Here is a 25,389-nt window from a genome sequence, read left to right on the forward strand (position 1 = left end):
GGCTGGTTGTGGTTGGGTTGAAGAAGAAGAAAACGAAGAAGACGAAGAAGAAAAGAAAGAAAAAGAAAAAAGAAAAAAAAAGAAAGAAAAAGAAAAAAAGAATTTTTTTTTTAAATTATTTATTTTTTAAATTAAAATAATAATACCCACCAATAATATTTCGACACGTGGCATTTGAATTTGGTTTAACATATCTGTAAACTTGGAGACCAACGGACAAATAAAAAGTGTGATCTTGAGGACTATTGCCGCTATTTTTGGAGCTTGGGGACTAATCTGCATCAACGTGAACTTTTTGGGGACTTTTGCCGCAAATTTTCCTTTACTTAATTTTGTATAAAATATTAGATTTAGTATTTATAGATTAGTTTTAGTAAAATTTTATAATATTTTACTAATTTTATTTAGTTTCTCATAATTAATTCAATTCAATATGTGTGATTTTGTAGAAATTTAAATGAAAATGATAGATTTGTGGTATGGGTCAAAATATGAAACAAACTATCATTGAAATGGACATGGAGCCAACAAAGCCCAAAATTGAATGTTCTTTGAGAATGAAGTCTCATACAATGAGACAGAGTAAGACAAGAATGGGCCATCATGTTATGGGCTTGGAATTTAAAATTTTAGAGAGAAGATGGATAAGTAAGAAATAAATACACATTGATGTATCATAATCTGAAGGTGACTTGAACAAATACAAGGAAGAGGCGGCTGCTGGTGGAGCTCCTGACACAGTGAAGAAAATGAAGAAAAAGAAAAAGAAGAAAAAAAGAAAAGAGAGAGAGAGAGAGAGAGAGAGAGAGAGAGAGAGAGAGAGAGAGAGAGAGAGAGAGAGAGAGAGAGAGAGAGAGAGAGAGAGAGAGAGAGAGAGAGAGAGAGAGAGAGAGTTTTATTTAGGGTTTTAATTTAGTATTTTTATTTAGAGATTGGTAAAAATTAAGAGGAAGAAGAAGAGAAATTTAGAAGAGGAACTTGGAGTATTGTGACAAGCTCCAAATGAGTTTTTATTTCTACTCTCTCTTTTCTTTTAAACTTTGTAATTTTTGAATAATCTATTATAAGTTATTTTTTTTTGCTAGAATTATTTTGTTGACTTAAATTGCGATTTGATATTTTGTTGCTATGTTTAGTGAATTGATTTTGTTCATTCAAGAGTATTTTGTGCAATTGCTTACTTTTGCTTGATCACCATTAGTAAGTACTAGCTAATCTTGATTGTGGAAAAAATAGGGTTAGTGGAATTGCTTGAATGATGCATGAATATCACTTTGGAAAAATGTGGTTTGTAAATGGCATAGGAATATGTTATTTACCATGTATGACTTGAAGGAATTGTGCTTAAATTGGTATTCTTAAAATTATTTGGGCATAGGAATATGTTAATTAATTAGAGAATCAAACCATAAATACTTTGGAAAAAGGATTATGACATTTTAAATTCCTAATTGACATCATCAATTTGCAATAATACTCATTTGCACCATTATATCAACTTTGCATTTTTTAGGTTAATTTAATAGTTCTAGCTTGTTTTCTTCATAGTTTGTGTTTGTTAATTTTTTTTTTACATATTCTCATCACTTTATTTTATTTTATTTTTTTGTTGAAACCAATTTGTGAGTAATTAGTTTTATAAATCAATTTCCAATTTTCAATCCCTGTGGAGACGATACTCGATTTATCACTTTATTACTTGTTACGATTGCGTATACTTACGTACACAATTTTAACAACACCCGTCCCATTCCGGACAATATTGAAGATATTTCGAAAATGCCACTGTCGTACAAACTAAGCATCAACATGCCACCAACATGCACCTCAACATGTGCTACCACTTAACCAACTTGTAGGCATCACCTAACTTGTAATATGCCATCTTGGCACGCACGTTACACGGTGCGCTGGGGGCAGTTTGAGTGGTTTTACACCCCTCACCATACATGACAAACCATTGTTTATTAGTCTTTTTTTTTTTGGGAAAACGACAATATCATAATAAAACGACAATGAAGACACAAAATGAAAAAATTACCTCGGAAATGTGTGCAGATTGCAATTACTCTTGTCTTGTCCTTATCAAAGTCCCCTAACTAAACTAACAATCAAACAACACTATTCCATTTTCATTCATTCCCACAAAACACACAAAACAAACACATTTTCATTTTTCTTTCTCTTTCTTTCTTCAACCTCCCGCTCTCCTCTCTATCAACTCAAATCTCTTCTCCCGATCTGGCTTTTCCCACCCTACGTCGCAGTATCTTCGTTTCCAGGTTTCCTCTATACCCTTTATTCTCTTAATTTATTTTTTATGAGTTTATCGAGTCTGTGATGATAAATGGTGAGCCCTCCGATTCATTTCTCCTATTGCGGGATCAGATATCGGACGACGGTGATGCGTGCTCTTCTCGATACTCTTCCTGTGGTGAGTCCGAGTTCGACCGCTACTGTAGCGCTAATTCGGTAATGGGTACGCCCAGTATGTGTAGTACTGTCACCGTTTTTAACGATTTTGGGGAATCTGAATTTGGGTCTTCGAGGAATTTGGGGTTTGGGGAAGAAGAGAGTGGCGGTTTGGAGAATTTTAGCTTGGGGGGCAAAGTGGAGAACGGGCGCGAGGAGATTAAGAGTTTAGTAGGTGATAGAAAAATCGAGTTTTGTAATGTGAATTCTATGAATTATAGCTCTAGTGGGTTACAATTGTATGGTGGTGATGAGTTTGATCTTGGTGCTCCCGCTGTGAATGAATTAATGTCTTGGAAGGTTGAGGAGGGCGAGTCTTCTTCAGCTTTGGAAGGGTTAGCAGAATTCGAAGATGATTTGGTTAAAGGTGATTGTGGAGAAACTTCGATACCAAAGAGTAGCTTTGAGGAAATTGGAGTTGCTGGAGATGATAGTGCTGAACAAATATGTACCCAAGAAACAAATTATTCAGTTTCGGGTGGAAGTGGTTCTCGAATTTCAGGGGAGGTTGAGAAATGTTGTTTAGATCCCATTGCTAGTGGAAAAAATGAGAGTGGCTTTGATGGGTTAAAACCAGAGACTCTTTGCTCTGATGATATAAAGGAGAGGGAGATACAAGACGATAGTGCTTCTTCAAGAAATGAGTATTCTGAGGGTGAGGATTCCATGTACAACTATGGTACAGATGATGAGGATAAATCTGGATACAATTACCAGAGGAACGAGCTTTATAGGCAGGAAGCAAAAATGAAGAATGAAAATCCATTGCAAATTAACTCATCTGTAGCCTTTGGTTCTGATGATTGGGATGATTTTGTGCAAGAAAGTGGGGGAACTCAGAAGACTTCAGATCTTTTCACCATGAGTGCTTCACAAAACCTGGCAGAAAACAATAATGAAACCAAAAGGGAACTTTTGGATTATAGTCCTGCGACCTCTGTTGGGTTTTCAATTGATCGTCAAACAGAGAAAGGAAAAAATCTAACAGAGATGCCCGTCCCCAGCAATCAAGCTAAAGGTGACTATACATTGGATGATATTGTAAATAATTCTGAGGGCCCAGCTCATTCTCTAAATTTTAGTGAACTAGAAGATGTGAAGGATATTTCTGTAGCCAGTTGTCAAGTTCAAGGTAGCCATGATTTGTTTGAAGTTTCCAAAAGTTCGTTTACCACACCACCTTCTCTCTCAAAGAGTCATGAAACAGAGCAAGAAAAAGCAAGTCTTGTTTCTTGCACCATCGATCAAGTTCGAGGTGTTGATGAAATGCCAAACGAACCTAAGAATTCTGGGCTTGATCCTCTAGAGGAAAATCTTGCTGTGAAAACTTGTTTTAGCAATACGAATGATGATATGTCACAGAAGAACCAAAATGCTAGTATTGTGGAGAGCATAAACATTAATGATAGCCGAATTTTAGAAAATCAAGCTCTCGGGAACTCAAAAATAAAATTGGACCATCTTGATGACAATTCAGCTAAACTAAGTTCTCTTTCAACCGTGCCATCGAGAAATATGAAGTCAGATTTTTTCAAAGATTATAAGCCAAAGACAGACCTATCAAGTTTCGGTAACGATGCAAGGAAAAGTTTTCCTGTTTTGAAATCTGTTGGAACTCATCCTGCAGTGGTAAAGGTCAGTCATTCCTTTAGTGCTACTTTATTCTCACGAGTAAATTGCAAAATTGGACTTTGGTTTCATCTAGGCCTTAATTTTGACAAAGCTTTTTGTATAACTTCAATTTGTTAACCCTCCGAATCTGAAATAATTCTTTTGCTGTAATTTTTTGTAATTTTTTCTTACACTTATAATTATTGCAGACAAATGATATAGAGCTCAAGGATTCTTATGATGATGTTGTCCTTGAAATGGAGGAAATTTTACTGGACTCTAGCGAGTCTCCAGGGGCTTGGTTTCCTCATAGTAACAGGGGATTCCAATCACATCTATCTCTGCCCTTAAGAGACGGTGGATCCTCTGCTTCCACTTCTGGCAAGGAGGATGCTCACCCATTCATTCAGCAGCCACTGAGAATTGATGAGATTGAAGTGGTAGGTGCAAGGCAAAAGAAAGGGGATGTTTCATTTAGTGAAAGACTAGTTGGAGTGAAAGAATACACTGTATATAAAATAAGAGTATTGAGTGGCAAGGATCAATGGGAGGTCGAACGGAGATATCGAGATTTCTTTACCCTGTATCGCCGGCTGAAAACATTATGCGCTAGCCAGGGTTGGATTCTACCTTCTATCTGGGCCTCTGTTGAGAAGGAATCAAGAAAGATTTTTGGAAATGCATCTCCCGATGTAGTTTCAGAGAGGAGTATTCTCATTCAGGAATGTTTGCATTCTATTATTCATCCGAAGTTTTTTAATACATCTCCAAGCGCGTTGATTTGGTTTTTGTGTCCTCAAGATTCAGTTCCCAGTTCCCCTGGATCACATATGATGGCTCCTCAGTCTAACTCTACAGGAAATAGAGAAAACATCTCCACATTAGGGAAGACGATAGCACTTATTGTTGAAATCCAACCATACAAATCTATGAAGCAGATGCTAGAAGCACAGCATTATACTTGTGCTGGGTGCTACAAACATTTTGATGATGGAAAGACACTTATCCGAGACTTTGCACAGACATTTGGATGGGGGAAACCTAGACTCTGTGAATACACCAGTCAATTATTTTGCTCATTTTGCCATACAAATGAAACTGCGGTTTTACCAGCAAGAGTACTGCATAATTGGGATTTTACGGAATATCCAGTCTCTCAGTTGGCTAAATCATATTTGGATTCTATACATGATCAGGTAACTGATTAGATAATATTGTTTTAGTAATTATTAAATTGAGTCCAAGCCTTTGCTGAGGACATTTCTTGTTTTGTAATGACTTTGCTTTCTTGCAGCCCATGCTTTGTGTCAGTGCAGTCAATCCATTCCTATTCTCAAAGGTCCCAGCTCTGCATCACGTTATGGGTATTAGAAGAAAAATAGGAACTATACTTTCATATGTCCGCTGCTCATTCAAAGGGTCTATCAATAAAGGACTTGGATCTCGAAGATATCTTCTTGAAAGCAATGATTTTTTTGCTCTCAGAGACCTTATTGATCTTTCAAAAGGGGCGTTTGCTGGTTAGGCTCTTTATACCGAGCTTATCTAACTTGCCTTGATATAGCTTCGAAAGTTGATTTCAGAATCTATCTAGGAGTCTCGAATACATTCTTTCATTTGAAATTGAAATTAGATACTCTTTTTTACCTCTAAGAGCCTGAGCTAATACAGATGATTCATTTGTACTCATTTTGCAGTGCTACCTGTGATGGTGGAAACTGTCTTGAAGAAAATTCTAGCGCACATAACAGAGCAGTGCCTCGTATGCTGTGATGCGGGAGTCCCATGTAGTGCTCGGCAAGCTTGCAGTGACCCGTCTTCTCTGATTTTCCCTTTCCAGGTAAATATGTATACACTGCTTATGTATCCTTTGCATGCCTCTAAATATTAGCAGCTTTTAAAATCAAGCTCATGGAAAAGATATTTGAAACCATACTTGTAAGTTGTGTAATGAAACCAACTAGATAGATTCTAATCCTACTCCGAGTCAAAGATTCCTTTTCTACTTTATAGTACCTAACAGAGTTTAACCTCCTCCATACAACTGATTGGTCGGATAGAATATCAATCATCTGACTAGAAACGCTTTTAGCAGGAAGGTGATGTCGAAAAATGTCCCTCATGTGAATCAGTATTCCACAAACATTGCTTCAAAAAGCTCACAGATTGCCCTTGTGGAGCACATCTCAGGATTGATGACACAAGGCCACTGACTAAGAGAGTAAGCCGTAGTAGGGCCAGTGGTGAAAGCAGTGGAGCTTTAGACCTTCTCGGTAAGGGACTAAGCTCTGGTTTGAATGTTGGATTTCTCTCTGGTTTGTTTACAAAAACAAAGCCAGACAACTTGGGAGTGCATAAAAATAGTGACAATGTCATATTGATGGGTTCTATGCCAAGCACTTCATTGTGATAGCTTTCATTGCCATTGTATCATATTTTTGTTTTTTTGTTTTGGCCTGAAATGAAACATGAACATTCGTTTCTTGTAATATTTTCTGAATAATTAGGCACTAGCCTAGCCAAGGCAAACTCTGTACAGCCCAGTATCCTTAGAGATTTAGGAGGTTTTTTTAGTACCCTTTAGTGGTCATTCTTTGGAACATACAAAGATATAAAGTTTGCCTTCTTGTAATTCATTCTCTCGATTGTACTTGTATAAATTCTTTGGCCATTATAAAAGTTATCAAAACCATCAATATGTAGGAAGAGCCAGCACTCTTGCTTCTTTTTTTTTTTCTCCAAATATTTCAATCTTTTACTCTTAAGCTCTCTTTTCATGTTTAAATTCTTATTGCTATGACAAAGAAAGAATTAGTAAAAGAAACTCGAATTTCCTCTTTGAAACTAGGCTCCCCTAATCTAGGACTAAGACACTACAACAATTGCTATACAAGTACTCCGGAGAAATTCGAATCAAACCTCGAAGGAGTCTAGGATTTTGTGGGAGCAAAGCAAATCACATGACCATTTGAGTTTTTTCTGGGGTGATCTTAGATTCTTGATTTTCAGATTTTCGATGCGCTCTCATTTTTTTTTTTTTTTTTTTTTTAAACGTTGTGGCCCAATAAGTAGATGTTTGCAGGGATGGAGTTGGCAAAACAATCTTACATAATGTCAGTATTAAAAAAACAAATGTGAAAATTGACAGCTAAAAATGCTTTTACTATATTAAGTTTTGAAAATAAAGGCCACTAAAAGAAAAGACAAAAAATTATGGTGGCTAGGTAATAAAGACAATTTTAATTTTATTCATTTGTTTGGTTGTATTTTAAAGTGTTAGAATTTTATTTTAATGGAATAATTTCTCTATCATTTTGGTTGAAAAAATGTAACTTTTAAAATGGGAGGAATGATTATTCTAATATAAGATGATAAAACATTAAATAGTTTTTTTATTAATTTTTTTTATGCGTTTTAAATTTGATTCAATTTTTTTTTTCTATACTTATCTCCATTCTCATTGTTATTCTTATATATTCATTCCTTCTAATGCTACCTAAGTTTCATTCAAATCCAAATAAAAAATTATAGGTTTTGTTGCTTACCTTTAATGCTTTTGTTAATTTTAGGATTGTCGTGAAGTAATAATTAAATTACAACAAAGATAATGCTACATTACCAAGAAAAAACATTACAGTTGTAAATGGCAGTAATGTTTTCTAACATGAAGCATAAACCACAGTAGTTGTCATGTTTTTATTATGGTTATAATGGCAAACCTATTCCCCCTTTAGAAAAAAATAAAATAAAATGCCAAAGCTATTGAAAGCTAGGAATATTTCTTTTTCGGTTGATTGGTCAATCACCATGTTAAAACACAATGAATTAACTTGTCCTTTTAACCTTTTCCTAAGTATATTTATAGGGGTCACCTTTAATTAATCAATTAAGTAATCCGAATCAGCACTTTTTTAAAAGTGAAAAGCTGTCGTTATTCTTCATGTTACTCTTTGCTTGACCTGTCCCTTTTGCATAGCAATGAAGGTTGATTTATTGAAAGAGAATAATGGTAGCTCCCATTGGGATTACTCTTGTAAAAACACTAAAGTAAAACATAATTTTTTGCTTTTTTTATTAGTGCCCCCCCTCCCCTCTCTCCTTTTTTTTTTTTTTTTTGTTTAATTTTTTTTTAAATATGATTTTCTCTCATCCATTATTTATATTATATACTCTGTTTGTGGGCATTTGGAATGGTACAATTTGTGTGATCCAACTTAGCTCCGAAAAAGATCAAGTCAATAGGTTAGAACTTAAGTGCCTTTAATAATTTAGTTTATTGTCTAAATAAGGAGCACTTGATAGCTCAACCTTATGAAAAGGTGCATCTTTTGTGAATGTTGACACTGCACATGATGCCATTTTTATGCTTCAATTAAATTATATGAATAGGCTAACTAAGATTTTTACCCATTTAACTTTGACAAGTACCAAATCATGTCCCTTAAACTTTTAAGGTCGTTAAAAATACCTCGTGGACTATTGAGATTGTTGGATTTAAGAACTTTTGTCTAATTTCATTCAATTTTATTATTTCAGTGATTGTTTATGTACTAAACCATATTCTTCAAACTTTGATATCTACCAAATCATGCCCCTCGAACTTTGACATGTACTAAATCACGTCCCTTGAACTTTCATCCATATTAGACTTTTTTACTAAAGTTAGAAAAAAATCTTTAAATCCAACAATCTCAATAGTTTAGAGAGCATTTTTAACGACCTTAAAAGTTCAGGGAGCATGATTTAGTACATGTAAAAGTTCAAGAGACAAAAATCCTAATTAGCCATACAAATATATCCATTTCATAAAACAACAATAATCTTCAGAATGAGAATACCTTTTCTTAAATGGCAATATACTAGATATATCATACATATTAAGCTGGTGGCCAGAGTTTGGCAAATTCTTCTTTACAAAGACAGATAGGAGAAAAAAAAATATTTATATTTCTAGTGCTTTGATTTTGTTGTGTACTTACAAACTATGCCATTTCTGTAGGAGTGCTTCTATGAACAAATTAAACAAAGAAATGTCTACTCTTTTTTTTCTTTCTTTCTCTTGTACAATTTATCTTGTGTGACATCCAAAACTTACCTTAACAAACAATGTATTCTATAAATTTGTCCAATACATGGAACTATGTGATCTCTCTAATCTTTGACTTCTGTATTTCTCTTCCATAAAGAATGTTGTTGTTGTTGTTGTTTTTCTTGCCTTTGCTGAACTTCTTCTACCACAAATTACTTCTCACATTGATAAGAATCAGGATATTTTGTTGAGTATACATGGTGCTTGAGCTTCATTATTAGAGCAAAAACACCGTAGCATGGGATATGCATTAATGCCACTGATAAGTACCTACAAAATCCACAGATTTTAGGGAAAAGAAAACCAACAATATATTCTTTTTATTATTTTTTGTTTTGGTGGAAATGCAATGAAATGTGTTATGAGAGACTACTCACCATAGTGGAGCATATGGTGATGACAAATCAAGGAATGGATATGGCCACCTGATTTTCAGACAACAAAAGCAAACATTATTGTTATCATCTATGAAAGTAGTGTACAAGAATTTGATTGTGCTTAAATACTCAAGGATTGTGCTTTTTACCAAAGTTTTACACAAGCATGAACAATCCACTGGAAAATTACGTAAAAGATCGTCCAAAGGAAGAAGTACCCAATTCTGAACCAAGGAAACCTCTGAAAAGAACAAGAACAAAAATTAAGATTTTTATGTCTTCCATGAGAAGAATAGCAAAAGCCCTATTCTGACCTAAGTAGTTGAATCATCAGCTTACCAGGCAATTTAGAGCAGTCTCACCAAGTAGGAAGACAGCATTGATTGTGTGCATATTTATTATCAGCTGCAATAAAAGGTGAAATCATGGTTAGCAACACACAAATATTTCTTAAATAGAGAAAAAGACCAGCCAGGTATTTACATGGTTGATATTACAGACTAAAGTTTTTTAGTAAAAGAAGCTGCTTTGCTTTTAATGGATAAATAAGTACATTTGTTCAAAGTCAACATTAGAATGTAAGGAGACTTACAAAGTTTAAGTTGTAATCTTTGATGGTAAGAAATGGAACAATAATGAACCAAAAGACAATATCTGTGAGGATAACAGCACCTGCATTCATCTTTGTAACAGTAAAACATTGTTATGAAAAATGGAAGAAACAAGACAATATAGCCATTAAGGCAAAGAACCAAAAACATAATATTGAAGTCTGTTAAGTTTTTTTTTTTATAAAAAGTTGATGATTTAAACAATGTACCTGAAAAATTATTTGGAATACATAACTCCAAAATCCTGCAAGCTTGCGAGAGTTATGATCTTCATGGGGCCTTAAGTTCTTTCCTCTATTGAATGAATTTGCTATAACAAGTGCTGGAGTCATGTAAGTGCCTTGCTCTGCATCAACTTCAACATTATCCACCTTATCACCACTAGCTTTTTTATGATTTTGATAACATCCATACATGGAAAGCAATGATCCGAGCTAAATGTGAAATTCAGGAGCAGAAAATCACAAACAAATAAAGAAAATTAGACTCATAAGAAAAGAGAGAGAGAGAGAGAGAGAGAGAGAGAGAGAGAGAGAGAGAGAGAGAGAGAGCTCATTGAAGCTCCATCAAACTATATAACTTACCCCAAAGTAAAATGTAACCAATGTAAAAGTCCACCTGCCAAAAACACGTACATGTCACCTGTTAGTGCCATGATTTCTCACAATGCATTATTCACATATAACCAGAAGCAAATTCTTAACTACATTTCCCTTTTTAATCATCTATTTGTGAAGCCCCTTCATCTTTATTGCTCTAAAACCTTAATGGTGTGAATAATGTTCAATATGCAAAGTCTAGGATGAAACGAAAGGGCCCAGAAAAGGTTATATTAAGACTTTGAAGAGATGAACAGTAATGAAAGAAATCAGAGACAACGTTATATTAACATGCATACAATTTTAATGGGGTTGTTGCTTACTGAGTATAGTAGTAAAATATGGCACCTCCATCCACAGAAGCAGTGACAATGAGAAGTACCAAAAGAACAAAGAAAGCAACCAATCTGAAAACCAGCAGCCAAGCAGGGTGGATATTTTTCAAGCAAGGCTTCCATGTTTCATCCTCATATAAAATCCCTGAATCTCTTTCATGTTGGTTTTCTCCAATGTCTTGTCTTGGTTTCTTTGAACCTTCAAACTTGAATATTATAAGAAATGCCAGAGTCATTGAGAATAAGACCCATATTGCACAAAGCAAAACTCTCCAGTTCAGCCAGTAACTTGAAACTGTGGTATCTCCAGTCATGATTGGCTGCCAGGAACTTCCTGAGGATCCTGTTAGAAAACTCATGTTGTTAACTCTGTTTTTCTTTTGTCTTTCTTTTTAACTCTTTTTAATTGTTGTTCTTTCAGTTCTACAATCTGTGATAAATTTGATTGGCACTTTGCTCAGAAGTTTCAAAGGAGAATAAAAAATGAAGAAATGTAAACTTAAAGAATGAAAGAATAGAAAACAATGCACAAATGTTTTGAGTTTCTTTTTTCCCTGAGAAAAGATGATTAGTTTATATTATCAGTATAAGAAATAAATGACAATTAGAAAACCCAGAAACATGAAATAATTATAATGAAGCCTTTTCAATATGAAAATTAAAATCCTTTTAAAAAAATCTGATTAACCAAAAAAGAAGGGAAAATTAAGGCAGAATAGATTTTGAAAATAAATAAAAAAAATAGTACAGCTTTAAAAGTCCATGAACATGAAAATGACCCAACAGAGCAGAAATTATAAGAATAAAGTTGTAAAGATTAACTTGTTTGCAAAAGTAAAGCTCTAAATGCTTAAACCAACAACCAAAACTATAATCTGATATTCATAAATTTTTCAAAACCCAGTTAATACAATCTGAACAGAGTGCCACCAAATCTACTTATGATGTAAAAACAAGCCAACATTATTTAAGAGGAGGTTGAAAAAGAAGGTCTAATGAGTAATGGGGTTTTTCATATCTTTCAAAGTTGATATAAAAGAGTTTCAGAAAAGATATGGATCTGAATGAAAAGCTGAAAACAACAAAACCCAACATGACTTATTTCATTCCATTGAAGAAGCCAAGCATGGATTCCAAACTTTAGAGGGTCTATTTTCACACACAGACAGAACAAAAAAAAAAAAAATTATATATGTACACTAAAATAAATAAACATTTTTATTATGTCTCAATAAATGTTTGAAAACTAATAAAAAAGAAGCAGATTAACCCCAAGTCCAAGCAAAGAAAAGGGTCTATACCAGAAGAAGTGGTAGCTTATGAGAAAAAGAGATGCCTTGCTTCTTTATTATTTTCTCTTTGAAGAGAGAAAAACCATTAAGAGAGATAAAGGTTAAAATGGGGCAATGTTGATGAGAGGTGGTGTTATATATATACACATATATGTTACTATGTCTATGTCCCTTCTCTCAGACCAGATTGTTGGTTTTCTCTCACTTCACCAGTCACTACACACACACACCAGTCAGAGTCTCTAATTTTTTTCATGCACATAAAAAAATGGTACTATACATGCATGCCTTTGTCACCTTTTTCCTTGGATAGCAATCCTTTTATTTATTTTATTATTTTAAATTTAAAGTCTTTTTGATATTATAAAATCACAAAAATAGAGGAAAGAAAAGGAAAAAAGGAAAGGGGTCCCCATGGAACAATTGTAATTTGGATTTTATGTTGGTAATGCTTGGAGAAGAAGATGCTGTTGGAGTGCAAGAATAGTTTTTGGGTGCCGTGAATTGCTTCTGTTGTGCCAATTAAAGAATAAAGGTTTTTTTTTTTTTTTTTTTTTATTCAAATTACTACTCTGCCTGCCACGTATATATTATTATAGTATATATACATTATATACGCAGACAGACATAGAGAAAGGGAAATTTGATTTTTTATACTTACATATACTTAATATTTTTTTTTTAAAACACATAACATTTAATATTTGTGGGATATGACACATTTTAGAATATCCCTAAAATACCCCCATTTACATTACCGCCTCCCCACTCTCTTCTTCTCTCTTTGTTATAAACAAAAAAAAAAATTAAAATTAAAGTGGGCATCGGGCCCTACATCGGGCCCATCGGGCCAGTCATCTGACCATCGGCCCCATCGGGCCAGTCCTATAAAATGAAAAAAAATTAAAAAAAATAAAGTGGGCATCTGACCATCGGGCCCTACATCGGGCCCATCAGACCAGTCCTATAAATAGAAAAAAAATTTAAAAATCCAAAATGGGCATCTGACCATCGGGCCAACCATCGGGCCCTACATCGGGCCCATCGGACCAGTCCTATAAATAGAAAAAAAAAATTAAAAATCCAAAATGGGCATCTGACCATCGGGCCAACCATCGGGCCCTACATCGGGCCCATCGGGCCAGTCCTATAAATAGAAAAAAAAAATTTAAAAATCCAAAATGGCATCAGACCATCGGCCCTACATCGGGCCATGCATCGGACCATCGGGCCCTACATCGGGCCAGTCCTATAAATAGAAAAAAAAAATTAAAAAATCCAAAAAGACATCAGACCATCGGGCCCTACATCGGGCCATGCATCGGGCCTTCATCTTCAAGCTCATATCAAACTAGAAAATCGAATTTTCTTGCCCAAAAAGATCACAGACCCTAGATCTACTCCATCTAACCCTAGATCTAATCAAGAATGCACATATCCAACCTAAATCTATCAACTAACAACATTTTCACCATAATCAATAAGAAAAAAAAAATTAAAAAACCGAAAGGGGAAAGGCTTGTCGCGTGCTCAGTGGATGAGTTCCCTCCGTGGGGTGGTGGGTTCGGTGGGTTCTTCGTTCGAGTGGGGAATCGTGGTGGTGCAATTTCAAACGCTAGAGAGAGAGAGAGAGAGAGAGAGAGAGAGAGAGAGAGAGAGAGAGAGAGAGAGAGAGAGAGAGAGAGAGAGAGAGAGAGAGAGAGAGAGAGAGTCAGTTTAGAAATGAGGGGGGTAAAATTGGGTTTAAGTAAAAGTTATCCCATTTTACAAATTATGTATAGTTTTAGATTAGGATACCAATTTTAATCCCTAATATGCATATAATTTCAAATTTCCCTAGAGAAATTCATAGCCTATGTGGTTAATGGGTCATGTCTTATTGTGGGACCTAATTGAGAAGTTAAAATGCATCAATCAACACAACACATCTTGTTTTGGAAATATACACTTTTTTAGAGCAAATTCTAATGTAATATATTAGAGAGTCTCACATTGTTAATATGTGAAAAGATAATTGAATATATAAGAGGAATGAACTACTATTCCCATAGCCAATTAATTTTAAGATGAAACTCCATTCACCTTATCCCAAATTCTAACATGGTATCAAAGCAAAAAGATAAAAAAAAAAAAAAAAAAAAGAGCCACCAAAAATCTAAAAAAAAATTGATCCAAGAGTCAAAAAGTAAAAAAAAAAAATAAAACTTGTGATTCGGAGATAGTGAGCGAAAAAAAAGAGAGCCACCAAAAATCCAAAAATACCGATCTAAAAAAGTAGAGCAAAAGAGCCACTTGTGATCAGGGATAGTGCACCAAAAAAAGAACCGCTTATGATCGAGTTGTCTAAGATGATAATCATATAAAATAGCTACTATCTTGAGGGGATGTTAAAGAGTCTAACATTGCTAATATGTGGAAAGATAATAGAATATATAAGAGGAATAGTCTACTCCTCCTATAATCAATGGGAAATTTGATTTTATATACTTAAAAAATAAAAAAAAATTATTATTAAACCTAAAACTTAAACCCTAAAAAAACTATACATTTTTTTACAAAACCCCAAAAATACCCCCTTCTCTCTCTCTGCATCATCTCTCTCTCTATCTCACATCCCAGCCGCCACCCTCACCACCACCTCCGACCTCCATTCTCCGACCTCCGACCCTCACCGCCACCTCCGACCACCCGCACCAACACCCCGACCCAGTCCCACTCTCTCGGACCGCCCAAAAGTCGCACCCCGAAAGCCCACTCTCTCTTCCTCTCTCTGAAATCGCAGAAAAAAAAAATTGCTCCCGTCCGATGGTCGGACTATGGGTCCGATGGGGAGCAAATTTTCTCCCGACCAATCGGACCCATGGTCCGACCATCGGACCTAGGAGCAATTTTTCTCTCTGAAATCGCAGAAAAAAAAAAATTGCTCCCGTCCGATGGTCGGACCCATGGTCCGACCATCGGACGGGAGCATTTTTTTTTTCTGCGATTTCAGAGAGAAGAAGAGAGAGTGGGCTTTCGGGGTGCGACTTTTGGGCGGTCCGAGAGAGTGGGGCTGGGTCGGGGTGTTGGTGCGGGTGGTCGGAGGTGGCGGTGAGGGTCGGAGGTCGGAGAATGGAGGTCGGAGGTGGTGGTGAGGGTGAGGGTGGCGGCTGGGATGTGAGCTACAGAGAGAGAGATGATTCAGAGAGAGAATTGTGAGGGGGTATTTTTGGGGTTTTGAAAAAAAAAAGTATAGTTTTTTTAAGATTTAAGTTTTTGATTTAATAATAAATTTTTTTTATTTTTTAAGTATATAAAATCAAAATTCCCTAATCAATTTATCCACGAATACTTCAACAATTTTTCTTCATAAGTTTGTAATACATCCAATCATTTTCAAGTGGAACTCCTAAAATTAAGCAGAAAAACTGATTTTTTTTTTCGAGTATGCAAAATCAATCCATAAAATCTTATTTTGTAATGAGACTAACATGAAGAAATTAATGTAGAAGAATATGAAATTCAATTATCCACCGCAATTAATGGTAGCTAGCCCAAACCCAAACTAGTATTTGTGACAAGGAGAGGTGAGACTTGTATTGTATCTTAGTATGTTGACACAATAAAATCATTAGTAATTTTCAAACATTATTATTTAATTATGTCCAATAATTTGTAGACTTATGTACACAACATTAATGAATAATGATTCGTACTCAAAAAAAAAAAAAAAAAAAAAAAAAGAAGAATGATTCATTAATCAAAGGAAGAAGAAACGGTAGTTGTGGGGTCCTAAGTCTAAAACAGTTATTGTATTATTAATAATAATTGGAGTGTGTGGGATCCATAACTGATTTCAATTTTTGCCATTTTATGCATGAGAAGAAGAAGATCTCATCTAGGGGACCCTCACTGGTCAAAGGTTGTTAATACGCAAATGAGTAATTATTATTAGAGCAATGTTATTGTGCCCAATACTTAGTAATGTTTTTTTAAAATTTTTTTTTTTTAAATTATACAAGATTAATATTCAATAGGGTAAATAATTGTTTGGATTATGTATTTTGCAATAGTTATTAATTAGACTATCTGTTTTTATTAAATAACAAAATAGATCATGTATTTTTTAAAATTCTACAAGTAGACTCTAAAATGATTTTTTGTTAAAATAAAACTTAATAATAATCTGATATAGAGATGTTCTGACAAAACTGGTTATATTTTCTGTATCTGTTCGTGTTAAAAATTGTTTTAAAGTTAGTTATATTAAAAAATAAAATTTTTAAAAAATTGAGCTGAGAGTCCTACTTTTATCATTTTAAAAAATATATGGTCTATTTTATCATTTAACAAAACAAAGTGCCTAATTAGTAATTTTTACAAAATACAAGGTCCAAAATAGTATTTACTCTCCTTAATACCTTTACCCAAATCTATTATTATTGGCTATTCAATTAGGGGAGTTATTTTTGCACCACATAAAATGATAAATACACCTCATTATTAAAAAAATATAAATTTAAATAATTTTTAAAAATTACTCTTAATTTTTTTAAAATTTTTTTTTCTCACATTATTTTATGTTAATTTCAATCCTTATTTTGATTTCAATTTCATAATTTTTTCTAACTCATGTATATATATATTTTTATTTTTTTCTAAGAAAAATTCATATAATTTTTTATTTTATTTTTTTGTCATAATATTTAAAATATAATTTATTTTTAGGGGAATTACTCCATATACTTTTTTTTTAACTTTTTTTTTTTCAAATTTACGGTTTGGTTTCTAAAGTGGTTGCAACACTAGTTGTAATAGGGGTTTCTATACGATTTTTTGTTATGATTTAGGTTACAGCGCTAGTTGCAATAGGAGTTTCCATATAGAATTTTGTAAAAATGTAAAAAATATATATATATATATATTTAGAAGTGTAAAAATAAAAAAGATTCTTATTTTTATTTGATAGGCATATTTTTTAAGAATATGAATTTAAAAAAAAAAGTTAAAAAAAGTTAGTACAATTAAAAATATAAATTTTAGGGTGATTCTACAATGCACCCCCTTAAAAGGGATGTACTGATACACTCTTGACTTGTTTCGGCATCCAGAAGAATTTTTTAATCTATTTTTTTTTCATATTCATGTACGTTATAGCTATTTAAGATAACCTTTTGAGAAATTCTGAATAATTTACTGTATAAAAAAACAATATTCAAACAGTTTATTTTACACGCGTATAAAATAAAATAGTCACGCGTGCAACACACTGTTTGAATGTAGTTTTCGGCATGTTAAACTTTTTCAAATTTTTTAAAATTTTGTAGGATGTCAAAAATTTGACTAAAAAATTATTTCGAGTGCTAAAATAGACAAGGGTGCATCAATGTATCTATTTTAAGGTATTTTAAGGGGGTACATGGTAGAATTTTCCTAAATCTTATATAAAATAAAAATTATTAAAATTGGGTGTGTTTAAAAATTATTGAGGTGTAAATAAAATTTAATTTCTATTATTATTATTATTATTATTATTATTATTATTATGTTTCTCTGAATATAAAAAAGGTTTCATTCTGTTAAAGCAAAGAGGTGGGTGTCCCTGCCCGACTTGGAAGTGTGGACCCCACGCCTGACCACCTTGTTGACCTGGGCCTGCCCAAAACTCATTTTCACTTTCACTTTCACACGCACAGGCACAGCTAGCGCTACTAACTTGACGTGCACACCCCCCACTGTGAATTTACAAAATTACCCCATTTCATTCTTTCATATAAATATATATATTTTTTATTTTTTAAGGAAGCATTCTTTTCCATTGGTGTTATTTTTTTTATATTTAAATTGATTTTGGTCTACATAAAGGTGTAGGATTGACAAAATATCCCACTAAATGAATCCATTTTCCAAATATCCCACAAATGAATCCATTTTCTTTATTGTTGGATGATATTTTGATTGAATGAAGTTGCTACTTTATTTTCAAAATGGATTGACAAAATATCCCACTAAATGAATCCATTTTTCATTTCAAATAAATAAAAAAAAATGAATCCATTTTGAGTTTAGGGAGTGAAAAATGTGAAGTGAATTATTATACAATATTACAATGTAATATCACCTAGTCAAGTTTGCATTAATCTATATAAAATGGGCTACCAATGTGTTAAAAAAGTTGAACATACACACGTCATCATCCTCATTTTTGAATTGTTTTTTTTTCTTTTCTATTCCTTCTCTAAAATCCTTCCAAAAATCCAAAAACCAAAAAAGATTAAGATGGAGAATAAAAAGTCATTACTCATTAGCCAAATTCTGGACCAGAAAGAGGAAGTGAATGCGCGTAGACTAAAGCCTAAAGAGAAAAAGAAAAGACCCACAATTTTAATTTTTCGTTTTTTTATATATATATTTTTTATTTGTTGGAATTACTGTAAAGCTGAATATTCAATAACTAATGTACCTGTATTATACATAATCCAAGTGTGGTTCAGTGACTTGATTCTTGAACCAATATATATTTAAATAGAGATAAGAAGTAGGGGTCAATTTTGAGACGGTGACAAACTTGGGGACCAATTAATCCACTCAAAATAATAATAATAATAATCATAATAATAGTAATTACTTAATTAATTTAAATTGAGGACAAAGTTTGGACCAAGTTTGAAAGCAACTAATAATCAAACTTTTCCATTAAGCTATAGAACATGTGAAATCAAATTCATCTTCTTATAGCTCTTCTAAAACCTGGTTTTTAGGGGGTTTTTTGATGAGACAACAATGTAATAGTATTTTATGTTTGGTTAATATGAAAGAAACAAGTTAAGAAATTCTAGGAATATTGTTGGCTTTAACTTGATAAAAAAGACAAGTTATGTGTAGTCTATTTCTTTGTTGGCATATATAGTTGTAAAATATATGGAAGGAACATACATATTTTGGTGGTACTTGAACTCAAGAACAAATCCAATAATTTAGTGGAAACCAACCAAATGAATAGAATTACAATAAGAATAAAAAGAATGTAGTGTTCTTTTTTTTTTTTTTTCCCCTTTTAACTTTAACTAATATAATATATATTTTGTAGTTGAAGAATAACAAAAGTGTGAACCCACCAAAATATATGAAGGAATCTCAACTGTAAAGAGATGTCTCTAACTAAGTATGACTAGTTATAGTATAATAATAATTAAAGAGAACTATGCACCATGGGCATGACCTTCTCTAAGGTGATCATAAGTACTTTATTTTCTAAAGTTCATAGTATATATATACGTACACCTTCTATTCGGATGAATTTTGTGGCTTCATATTTATGATTGAGATAAATTTAACACCCAAAAGCACATAATTAATATATTGCATATTGATAAGACTAATAAAATATTGTACACATATATAGATATAAATATATATATATATGGAACACTTCTTAATGGGTAATACCCATTAATGGGAACTAAAAAAAAATTAATAAGGTAATAATCTAATAACCTTTTATGGCAAGTTTCTAACAATTATTTTTTTTTTAAAAAAATATATTTATTATTTATGAAATTGGAAATAATAATTACAACTAATAATTTGAAAAAAAAATTATAAATTATTTTTAAAAATTAATTAAAATTACTATTTTATTATTTTATGAAATTGTGAGTTTGTTAATAATTTATTATTGTAAAACTAAAAATCATTTACATGTATATTAATGTATTTTTTTTATTAGGAGAATAAGAGCTTGATTGTGGAATCCAATTGTCTTAATATTATTCATACTCTTAAAAATAAAACGCTACAATACTTCTTAGTTCTTACATTGGCTATCATTGTTAAAGAAATATTATTATCATCCAATGATTTTTTTGATATTACCATGCATCATTTTCATAGAATAACTAATGAGGTGTTGTTCATTATTTATATTTTTAGGATTGGAAGATGATAATCTTGTCTAGAGGTTAAATATAATTTTTTGTGCATGAAATTCTTGTGTTGGCAATTACTATTATTCAATAATGTTTATGACACTTTTTTCTTCATTTTTTTTTTTTTTTGTTAAAATTTTCTTCATTGGTTTTGTTCTTATAGATTTGGTAAGCTCAAGTATTTTAGAAAAAATAAAAATATATAAATAATTGTTAATTATTGTAAAATTAAAGGTTTTAGGTTTAGAAAAAATCTTATACATTTTATATGTATTACAGTTTAAAGCTTAAAATTATTATTTTTTTGTTTTCAGTAATGCAATTTAAAATAGTAGTTTGAAGAAATTTTATAAAAAGATAAATATACATTTTTTTTCTTTTTAATCTTTAAAATGATTTTTATTAAAAAAAAATAGTTTGTTAGTTTTTTTGGTGTGTTTTATTTTTTAAATAACATTTCCATTTATAAATTTTTTATTTCTATTAATAGTTTTATCTATTTTAGGAATATAGATAATAACAAAATAGAAAATATTAATTTTTTAATATTTAATTAATGATTATAAATATCAACCATTAGATATTTGATCCAATGGTCAAGAATAAAATACCCATACATGGGTAATACCCATTACGATCATACCCATATATATATATACTAGGTGATTGTTACGTGCCAAGCCACGTAGTGTTAGTTTTATTTAATATTTTAGTTTTTTATTTGAATTAATAATTAAAATAGTATAATTATTTGAACGATTTGTTTTATAAAAATAAAATATGTGTCAGTATATTTAGTAAGTAAAATATAGTTGTGTTATAATAATGTATGTTATTAATAGTAAAATGTACATTAATCTTCTAATTGAAAAAAGTTCTATTATCTCATTTCATATCTAATAATAGCTACACAACTATATATTTATAGACTTTCACATTCTTTGCAAATTACTAATAAGCACCAATAATATTTTTCATATTCTAATATTTTTCAACCTTCTCCTCTTGTTGGTAAAATTAAAAATAAAACTAAAAATAAGCACAAACATATAAGGTAAATACTAATTACAGCTCATTTTATCTTTTTTTTTAGGGAAAAAAACAAAAAAATACAAAAAAGGAAAAAAAATTACAAAAATACTTTGGGCCGGCCCATTAAACATTTATATAGTCCACATACAAATATTTACAAAAATACCACATGCACTAAGCCTTCAGCTGTACAGAGCGAACCATGAAGATGAAAATACGCGCTCGTTTCAAAACCGCAAAACAACCAAAATGAAACCAAAACGAGAAAAATACAACTATTAATTCTGGCAAAATCAACTGGAAAAAAATACCTGCAATGATCTAAACTGAAAATGACGAAAAAAAAAACAGAAAAACTGTGAAGAAACTGAAATTACACATTTGTTTTCTGTTTTATTCGATCAAAACAACTCCCCCTAATATCGAAATCCAGATTCATGAAATGTAGATCTGTAACAAACAGATCTGGACCTCCCACCAAATTCAAAACAATGTATGATGTGAAAATTTTTAAAAAAACCTCATGAATAATACATCTACGTTATATACAGTTACATTTTGATTTATTTTTTGTTTTGGTTGCCTTATAGTTGCATTATCGTTTTATGATAGTTTATATATTATGCAAGAATTTAATTTGATGGGGACTAAGAAATAGTAGTTATACATAGTAAGTTTTGTGCAAATAGTTGCATATTAATTTTATAGTGAAATAACATATGCAAGTAGCAAAACTATAATAAAACTACAAAACAACTGTATGCAAGTGCAAATAGTTGCCTTATAGTTGCATTATCGTTTTATGATAGTTTATATATTATGCAAGAATTTAATTTGATGGGGACTAAAAAATAGTAGTTATACATAGTAAGTTTTGTGCAAATAGTTGCATATTAATTTTATAGTGAAATAACATATGCAAGTAGCAAAACTATAATAAAACTACAAAACAACTGTATACAAACTAAAATACAGGAAAAACTCTTTGAACATCAACATCCATGATAAATCTCATTGTTACTCATTGATGATATAAAAATGGACATGAAACAACTAGATAAAAAACATATTAAAAAAATACATACAGAAGGTGTAAAATTTCAAATATGGGAGAAAACCAAAAAGAAACCGAAAACAAACCTCGGTTCGAACATCAGCACCAACATTAGCTTTTTTCCCAGAAACGTTGACAATGAAATCTCTGCATTATTTGTTGAGCAAACATACATAAGAAGCACAATGATTTCCTAAGATTGTGCCTAAAACCAGTGAAAATATTTTTCATTTCTCAGAACACTTTCCTTGGCTTCGTAAGAATATATAAGAAACTAGCTTTACAATTAAAAATTAAAAATAAAAATAAAAGAAGAATTGTTATGTAAAAAAATTTAAAATTAAAAAACTGGAATAAAATTAAAAATTAAAAATTAAAAACTGAAATAAAATTAAAAATAAAAAGAAAAGGAGAAAAAAAGAGAGTGAAATGATGGGTTGATTGATAGAAGTCAATCCTAGACCTAAGCAACAATATATAAGAAACTAGCTTTACAATTAAAAATTAAAAATAAAAAGAAAAGAATAATTGTTATGGAAAAAAAATTAAAAATTAAAAACTGAAAATAAAATTAAAAATAAAAAATTAAAAACTGAAATAAAATTAAAAATAAAAAATTAAAAACTGAAATAAAATTAAAAATAAAAAGAAAAGAAGAAAAAAAGAGAGTGAAATGATGGATTGATTGATAGAAAATGAAAAAAGAGAGGGAAGAGAGTAGGATTTGATTGATGATGGATGGAATGATGACTAAGTGGTATTTGTGTAATAAAACCAACTTTGTAAGTAAAAATGTAGACATAGGCGTGTAGAGGTATATAGGTAATAAATTGTGCAAAATGGATTTTTCATGTAAAAATTTCTTTTTTTTATTATTATTTTTTTAAGCCCAAGCCCAAAAATCTCTAAGCCAACCCAATCAATCTTCTTTTATATTATCTTTTCTAAATATTTTATCTATATTTTTCTTTTTTAAAAAATAAATAAATAAATTATTAATATTCTCCCAAGATAGGTTTGTTAGAGAGATATGTGGCTAAGATGATTTTTTTAATTTAAAAAGAGATTATTAATATTTAAAAGATTGTTTAATTTTTTGGGTTTAATTATTGGGTTTATTTTTTAACGGGAGATCAAACCTAATCGTTAAATTTAACAGAATATTCTTTTATTTTTAAGTATATTCTGTTAAACCAAGAATGTTAAACTAAGAAATGTCGTTAGATATGCACTTTTAATATATAAAGATATATACTTATATATGCATGTGATGATGTGAGGTGCGTGTGTATGTATGGGTATCACATACCTCTCATATTTGATTTTGAGTTGAGTAGTGGCTTCAAGTTGATCAAAGAGACAAAATTTTATTTGGTGATGCAAAAACGAAAAGTGTTGAAGAGAGGTTGAAGTAAGATTTGAAGGTTGAGAAAGGGAATAATAATTAGGAGTATATATATTAGGTTAAGGTTGAGAAAAAAATGAGGTAGCTATAAGTTACTAGCTAGGTTAGTGTTAACACATAATTTCGTTGAAAAAAACAAGGCTCTTTAAAATGAAATTAATTGAAATTGAAGGAATTGTTTTTATAGAATAAAATAATAGGGATATGATTTTGTTCCGTGATGTACTTTCACGGAATGTATTCCGTGGTACATTAGATGAGTCTTAGGGTACATTAAATGAGTGTCAGGGTACGTTTCTACTTTTTAACCCTAATTACCCCTAGATTAATCTCAGCCGTCGGATCAAATAACTCTATCATCTAACGGCTGTCGTACATCACGGATTACAATCCGTGAAAGTACAATAATGGAACAAAATCATATCCCTAAAATAATAATAATAAATATAGCAAGATGATTTTTATTGATTTTGTAGTTAAATCTGTTGGGATTTTATGCCCTAAATAAAATTCATTACAATATAATCTTATATGTTATCAATAGAAAATTAAAAGTCATTTATGTTTACATGTATTATTCATGTTTATGGTTCGATATGCAAATTCTATTAAATCCAGAACATAAAGTTATTCACAATTATAGTGATGTCAACACAGTGAAAGGTAATTGTAATTATCTGCTTCAAAATATTATATATGTCCCATAATTCATCAGTGCCTGGATTTACACTGATGTGATAGTCAACGATAAAGTTTACTTACATCTTGGATAAGTGTTATGTCCTTTCCAGGGCATTGGCAAAGCATACTAGTATCAGATATATGTAGTATACATTGGACTTGACCGATATTGAACTTGGTAAAAATATTATAAACTTACCGTTGCATATTTCTAAGTTAATATCACTTAGTTGATTTTAGATCAAAAGATCTTAATCCTGATATGGTTAGGTTCAATCTCAAGAGTGTTATTTATGTTCTTGGAGTTTTTCGTTAAATCTTACCAATTGGTTCGGGCCAAAACATACATCTTGGACTAGACATAGAAGTGAAATGATAATTTCCTTCGAGCTTGACTTAGTAGTAATAAATGAAAAGAGCTCTTATTTCAGTAATTATATTAGTTTACTGAAATATCATTTATAAAAAGCTAAGTATTTTAAGGATAAAATACATTGAGGGGTGGAACGATAAATTTGTCTCTACTCAATAATCATCTATAGATGATCTTTGATTATTGGGATTAAAATTATGGATAATTCATAGCGTATCTATATCTTGGAACATATAGAGTGTTCTATATAATTAAGAGTGCAATTCCGAATCTATAGTGGCGCAATGATGAATTAATAAGTTTTACTTGATAAATTCTAGATCTACTTATTGGAAACTTAATTATATAGGCTCATGGTCCCCACACTAGTTGATATAATACATGCTAGTAGACTCAGTTAATTGGTTTTAAATTATAATTCTAAAACTAGATTATGTCTTATTTATGAATTTTTACTAAGCAAGGACTTAATTGTTAAGAAAAGAAGTTTTGAGGTTTATTTGTTAATTAAGAGAATTTATTAAGTCTAATTAATAAATAAGTTAAATGAC

At 31.3% G+C, this 25,389-nt stretch overlaps 2 protein-coding genes across 6 annotated transcripts; one reads left to right on the forward strand and one right to left on the reverse strand.

Annotated features, from left to right (window-relative positions):
• The first annotated feature begins 2,104 nt into the window (after nucleotides 1-2,104).
• Nucleotides 2,105-6,810, forward strand: LOC115711434 (uncharacterized). 3 transcript variants are annotated; one of them, XM_061111997.1, is made up of 6 exons: nucleotides 2,105-2,282; nucleotides 2,389-4,107; nucleotides 4,293-5,279; nucleotides 5,378-5,603; nucleotides 5,781-5,923; nucleotides 6,179-6,810. In XM_061111997.1, the coding sequence occupies exons 2-6, from the start codon at nucleotides 2,476-2,478 to the stop codon at nucleotides 6,491-6,493; spliced, it is 3,303 nt and encodes a 1,100-aa protein (XP_060967980.1). In that variant the 5' UTR covers nucleotides 2,105-2,282; nucleotides 2,389-2,475; the 3' UTR covers nucleotides 6,494-6,810. The 3 variants fall into 3 exon arrangements, with proteins under 3 accessions (XP_060967980.1, XP_030495633.2, XP_030495634.2); XM_030639773.2 differs by having other exon boundaries at nucleotides 2,105-4,107; nucleotides 6,176-6,810; XM_030639774.2 differs by having other exon boundaries at nucleotides 2,109-4,107.
• A 2,099-nt stretch (nucleotides 6,811-8,909) lies between these two features.
• LOC115711437 (uncharacterized) lies at nucleotides 8,910-23,810 on the reverse strand. Of its 3 annotated transcripts, none has more exons than XM_030639778.2 (9): nucleotides 23,689-23,810; nucleotides 11,083-11,437; nucleotides 10,745-10,778; nucleotides 10,370-10,594; nucleotides 10,142-10,231; nucleotides 9,889-9,954; nucleotides 9,699-9,790; nucleotides 9,550-9,597; nucleotides 8,910-9,442 (listed from the first exon to the last, which is right to left on the reverse strand). In XM_030639778.2, the coding sequence occupies exons 1-9, from the start codon at nucleotides 23,693-23,695 to the stop codon at nucleotides 9,325-9,327; spliced, it is 1,035 nt and encodes a 344-aa protein (XP_030495638.1). In that variant the 5' UTR covers nucleotides 23,696-23,810; the 3' UTR covers nucleotides 8,910-9,324. The 3 variants fall into 3 exon arrangements, with proteins under 3 accessions (XP_030495638.1, XP_060967981.1, XP_030495637.1); XM_061111998.1 differs by lacking the exon at nucleotides 23,689-23,810 and adding an exon at nucleotides 12,396-12,895 and having other exon boundaries at nucleotides 11,083-11,524; XM_030639777.2 differs by lacking the exon at nucleotides 23,689-23,810 and having other exon boundaries at nucleotides 11,083-12,364.
• Between the last annotated feature and the right edge of the window lie 1,579 nt (nucleotides 23,811-25,389).

This window comes from Cannabis sativa, chromosome 3 (assembly GCF_029168945.1).
Source record: "Cannabis sativa cultivar Pink pepper isolate KNU-18-1 chromosome 3, ASM2916894v1, whole genome shotgun sequence".
Taxonomy (NCBI): domain Eukaryota; kingdom Viridiplantae; phylum Streptophyta; class Magnoliopsida; order Rosales; family Cannabaceae; genus Cannabis; species Cannabis sativa.

Excerpts from the sequence above, each read along its gene's own strand:
- LOC115711437 (XM_061111998.1), bottom strand. The coding sequence starts at position 11,453 with ATGAGTTTTCTAACAGGATCCTCAGGAAGTTCCTGGCAGCCAATCATG. Across the intron at positions 9,955-10,141 it reads AAGATTACAACTTAAACTTT|CTGATAATAAATATGCACAC; the intron begins GTAAGTCTCCTT and ends CTTTTATTGCAG. Across the intron at positions 9,791-9,888 it reads AGACTGCTCTAAATTGCCTG|AGGTTTCCTTGGTTCAGAAT; the intron begins GTAAGCTGATGA and ends TGTTCTTTTCAG.
- LOC115711434 (XM_030639773.2), top strand. The coding sequence starts at position 2,341 with ATGATAAATGGTGAGCCCTCCGATTCATTTCTCCTATTGCGGGATCAG. Across the intron at positions 4,108-4,292 it reads CTCATCCTGCAGTGGTAAAG|ACAAATGATATAGAGCTCAA; the intron begins GTCAGTCATTCC and ends TAATTATTGCAG. Across the intron at positions 5,604-5,780 it reads TTCAAAAGGGGCGTTTGCTG|TGCTACCTGTGATGGTGGAA; the intron begins GTTAGGCTCTTT and ends CTCATTTTGCAG.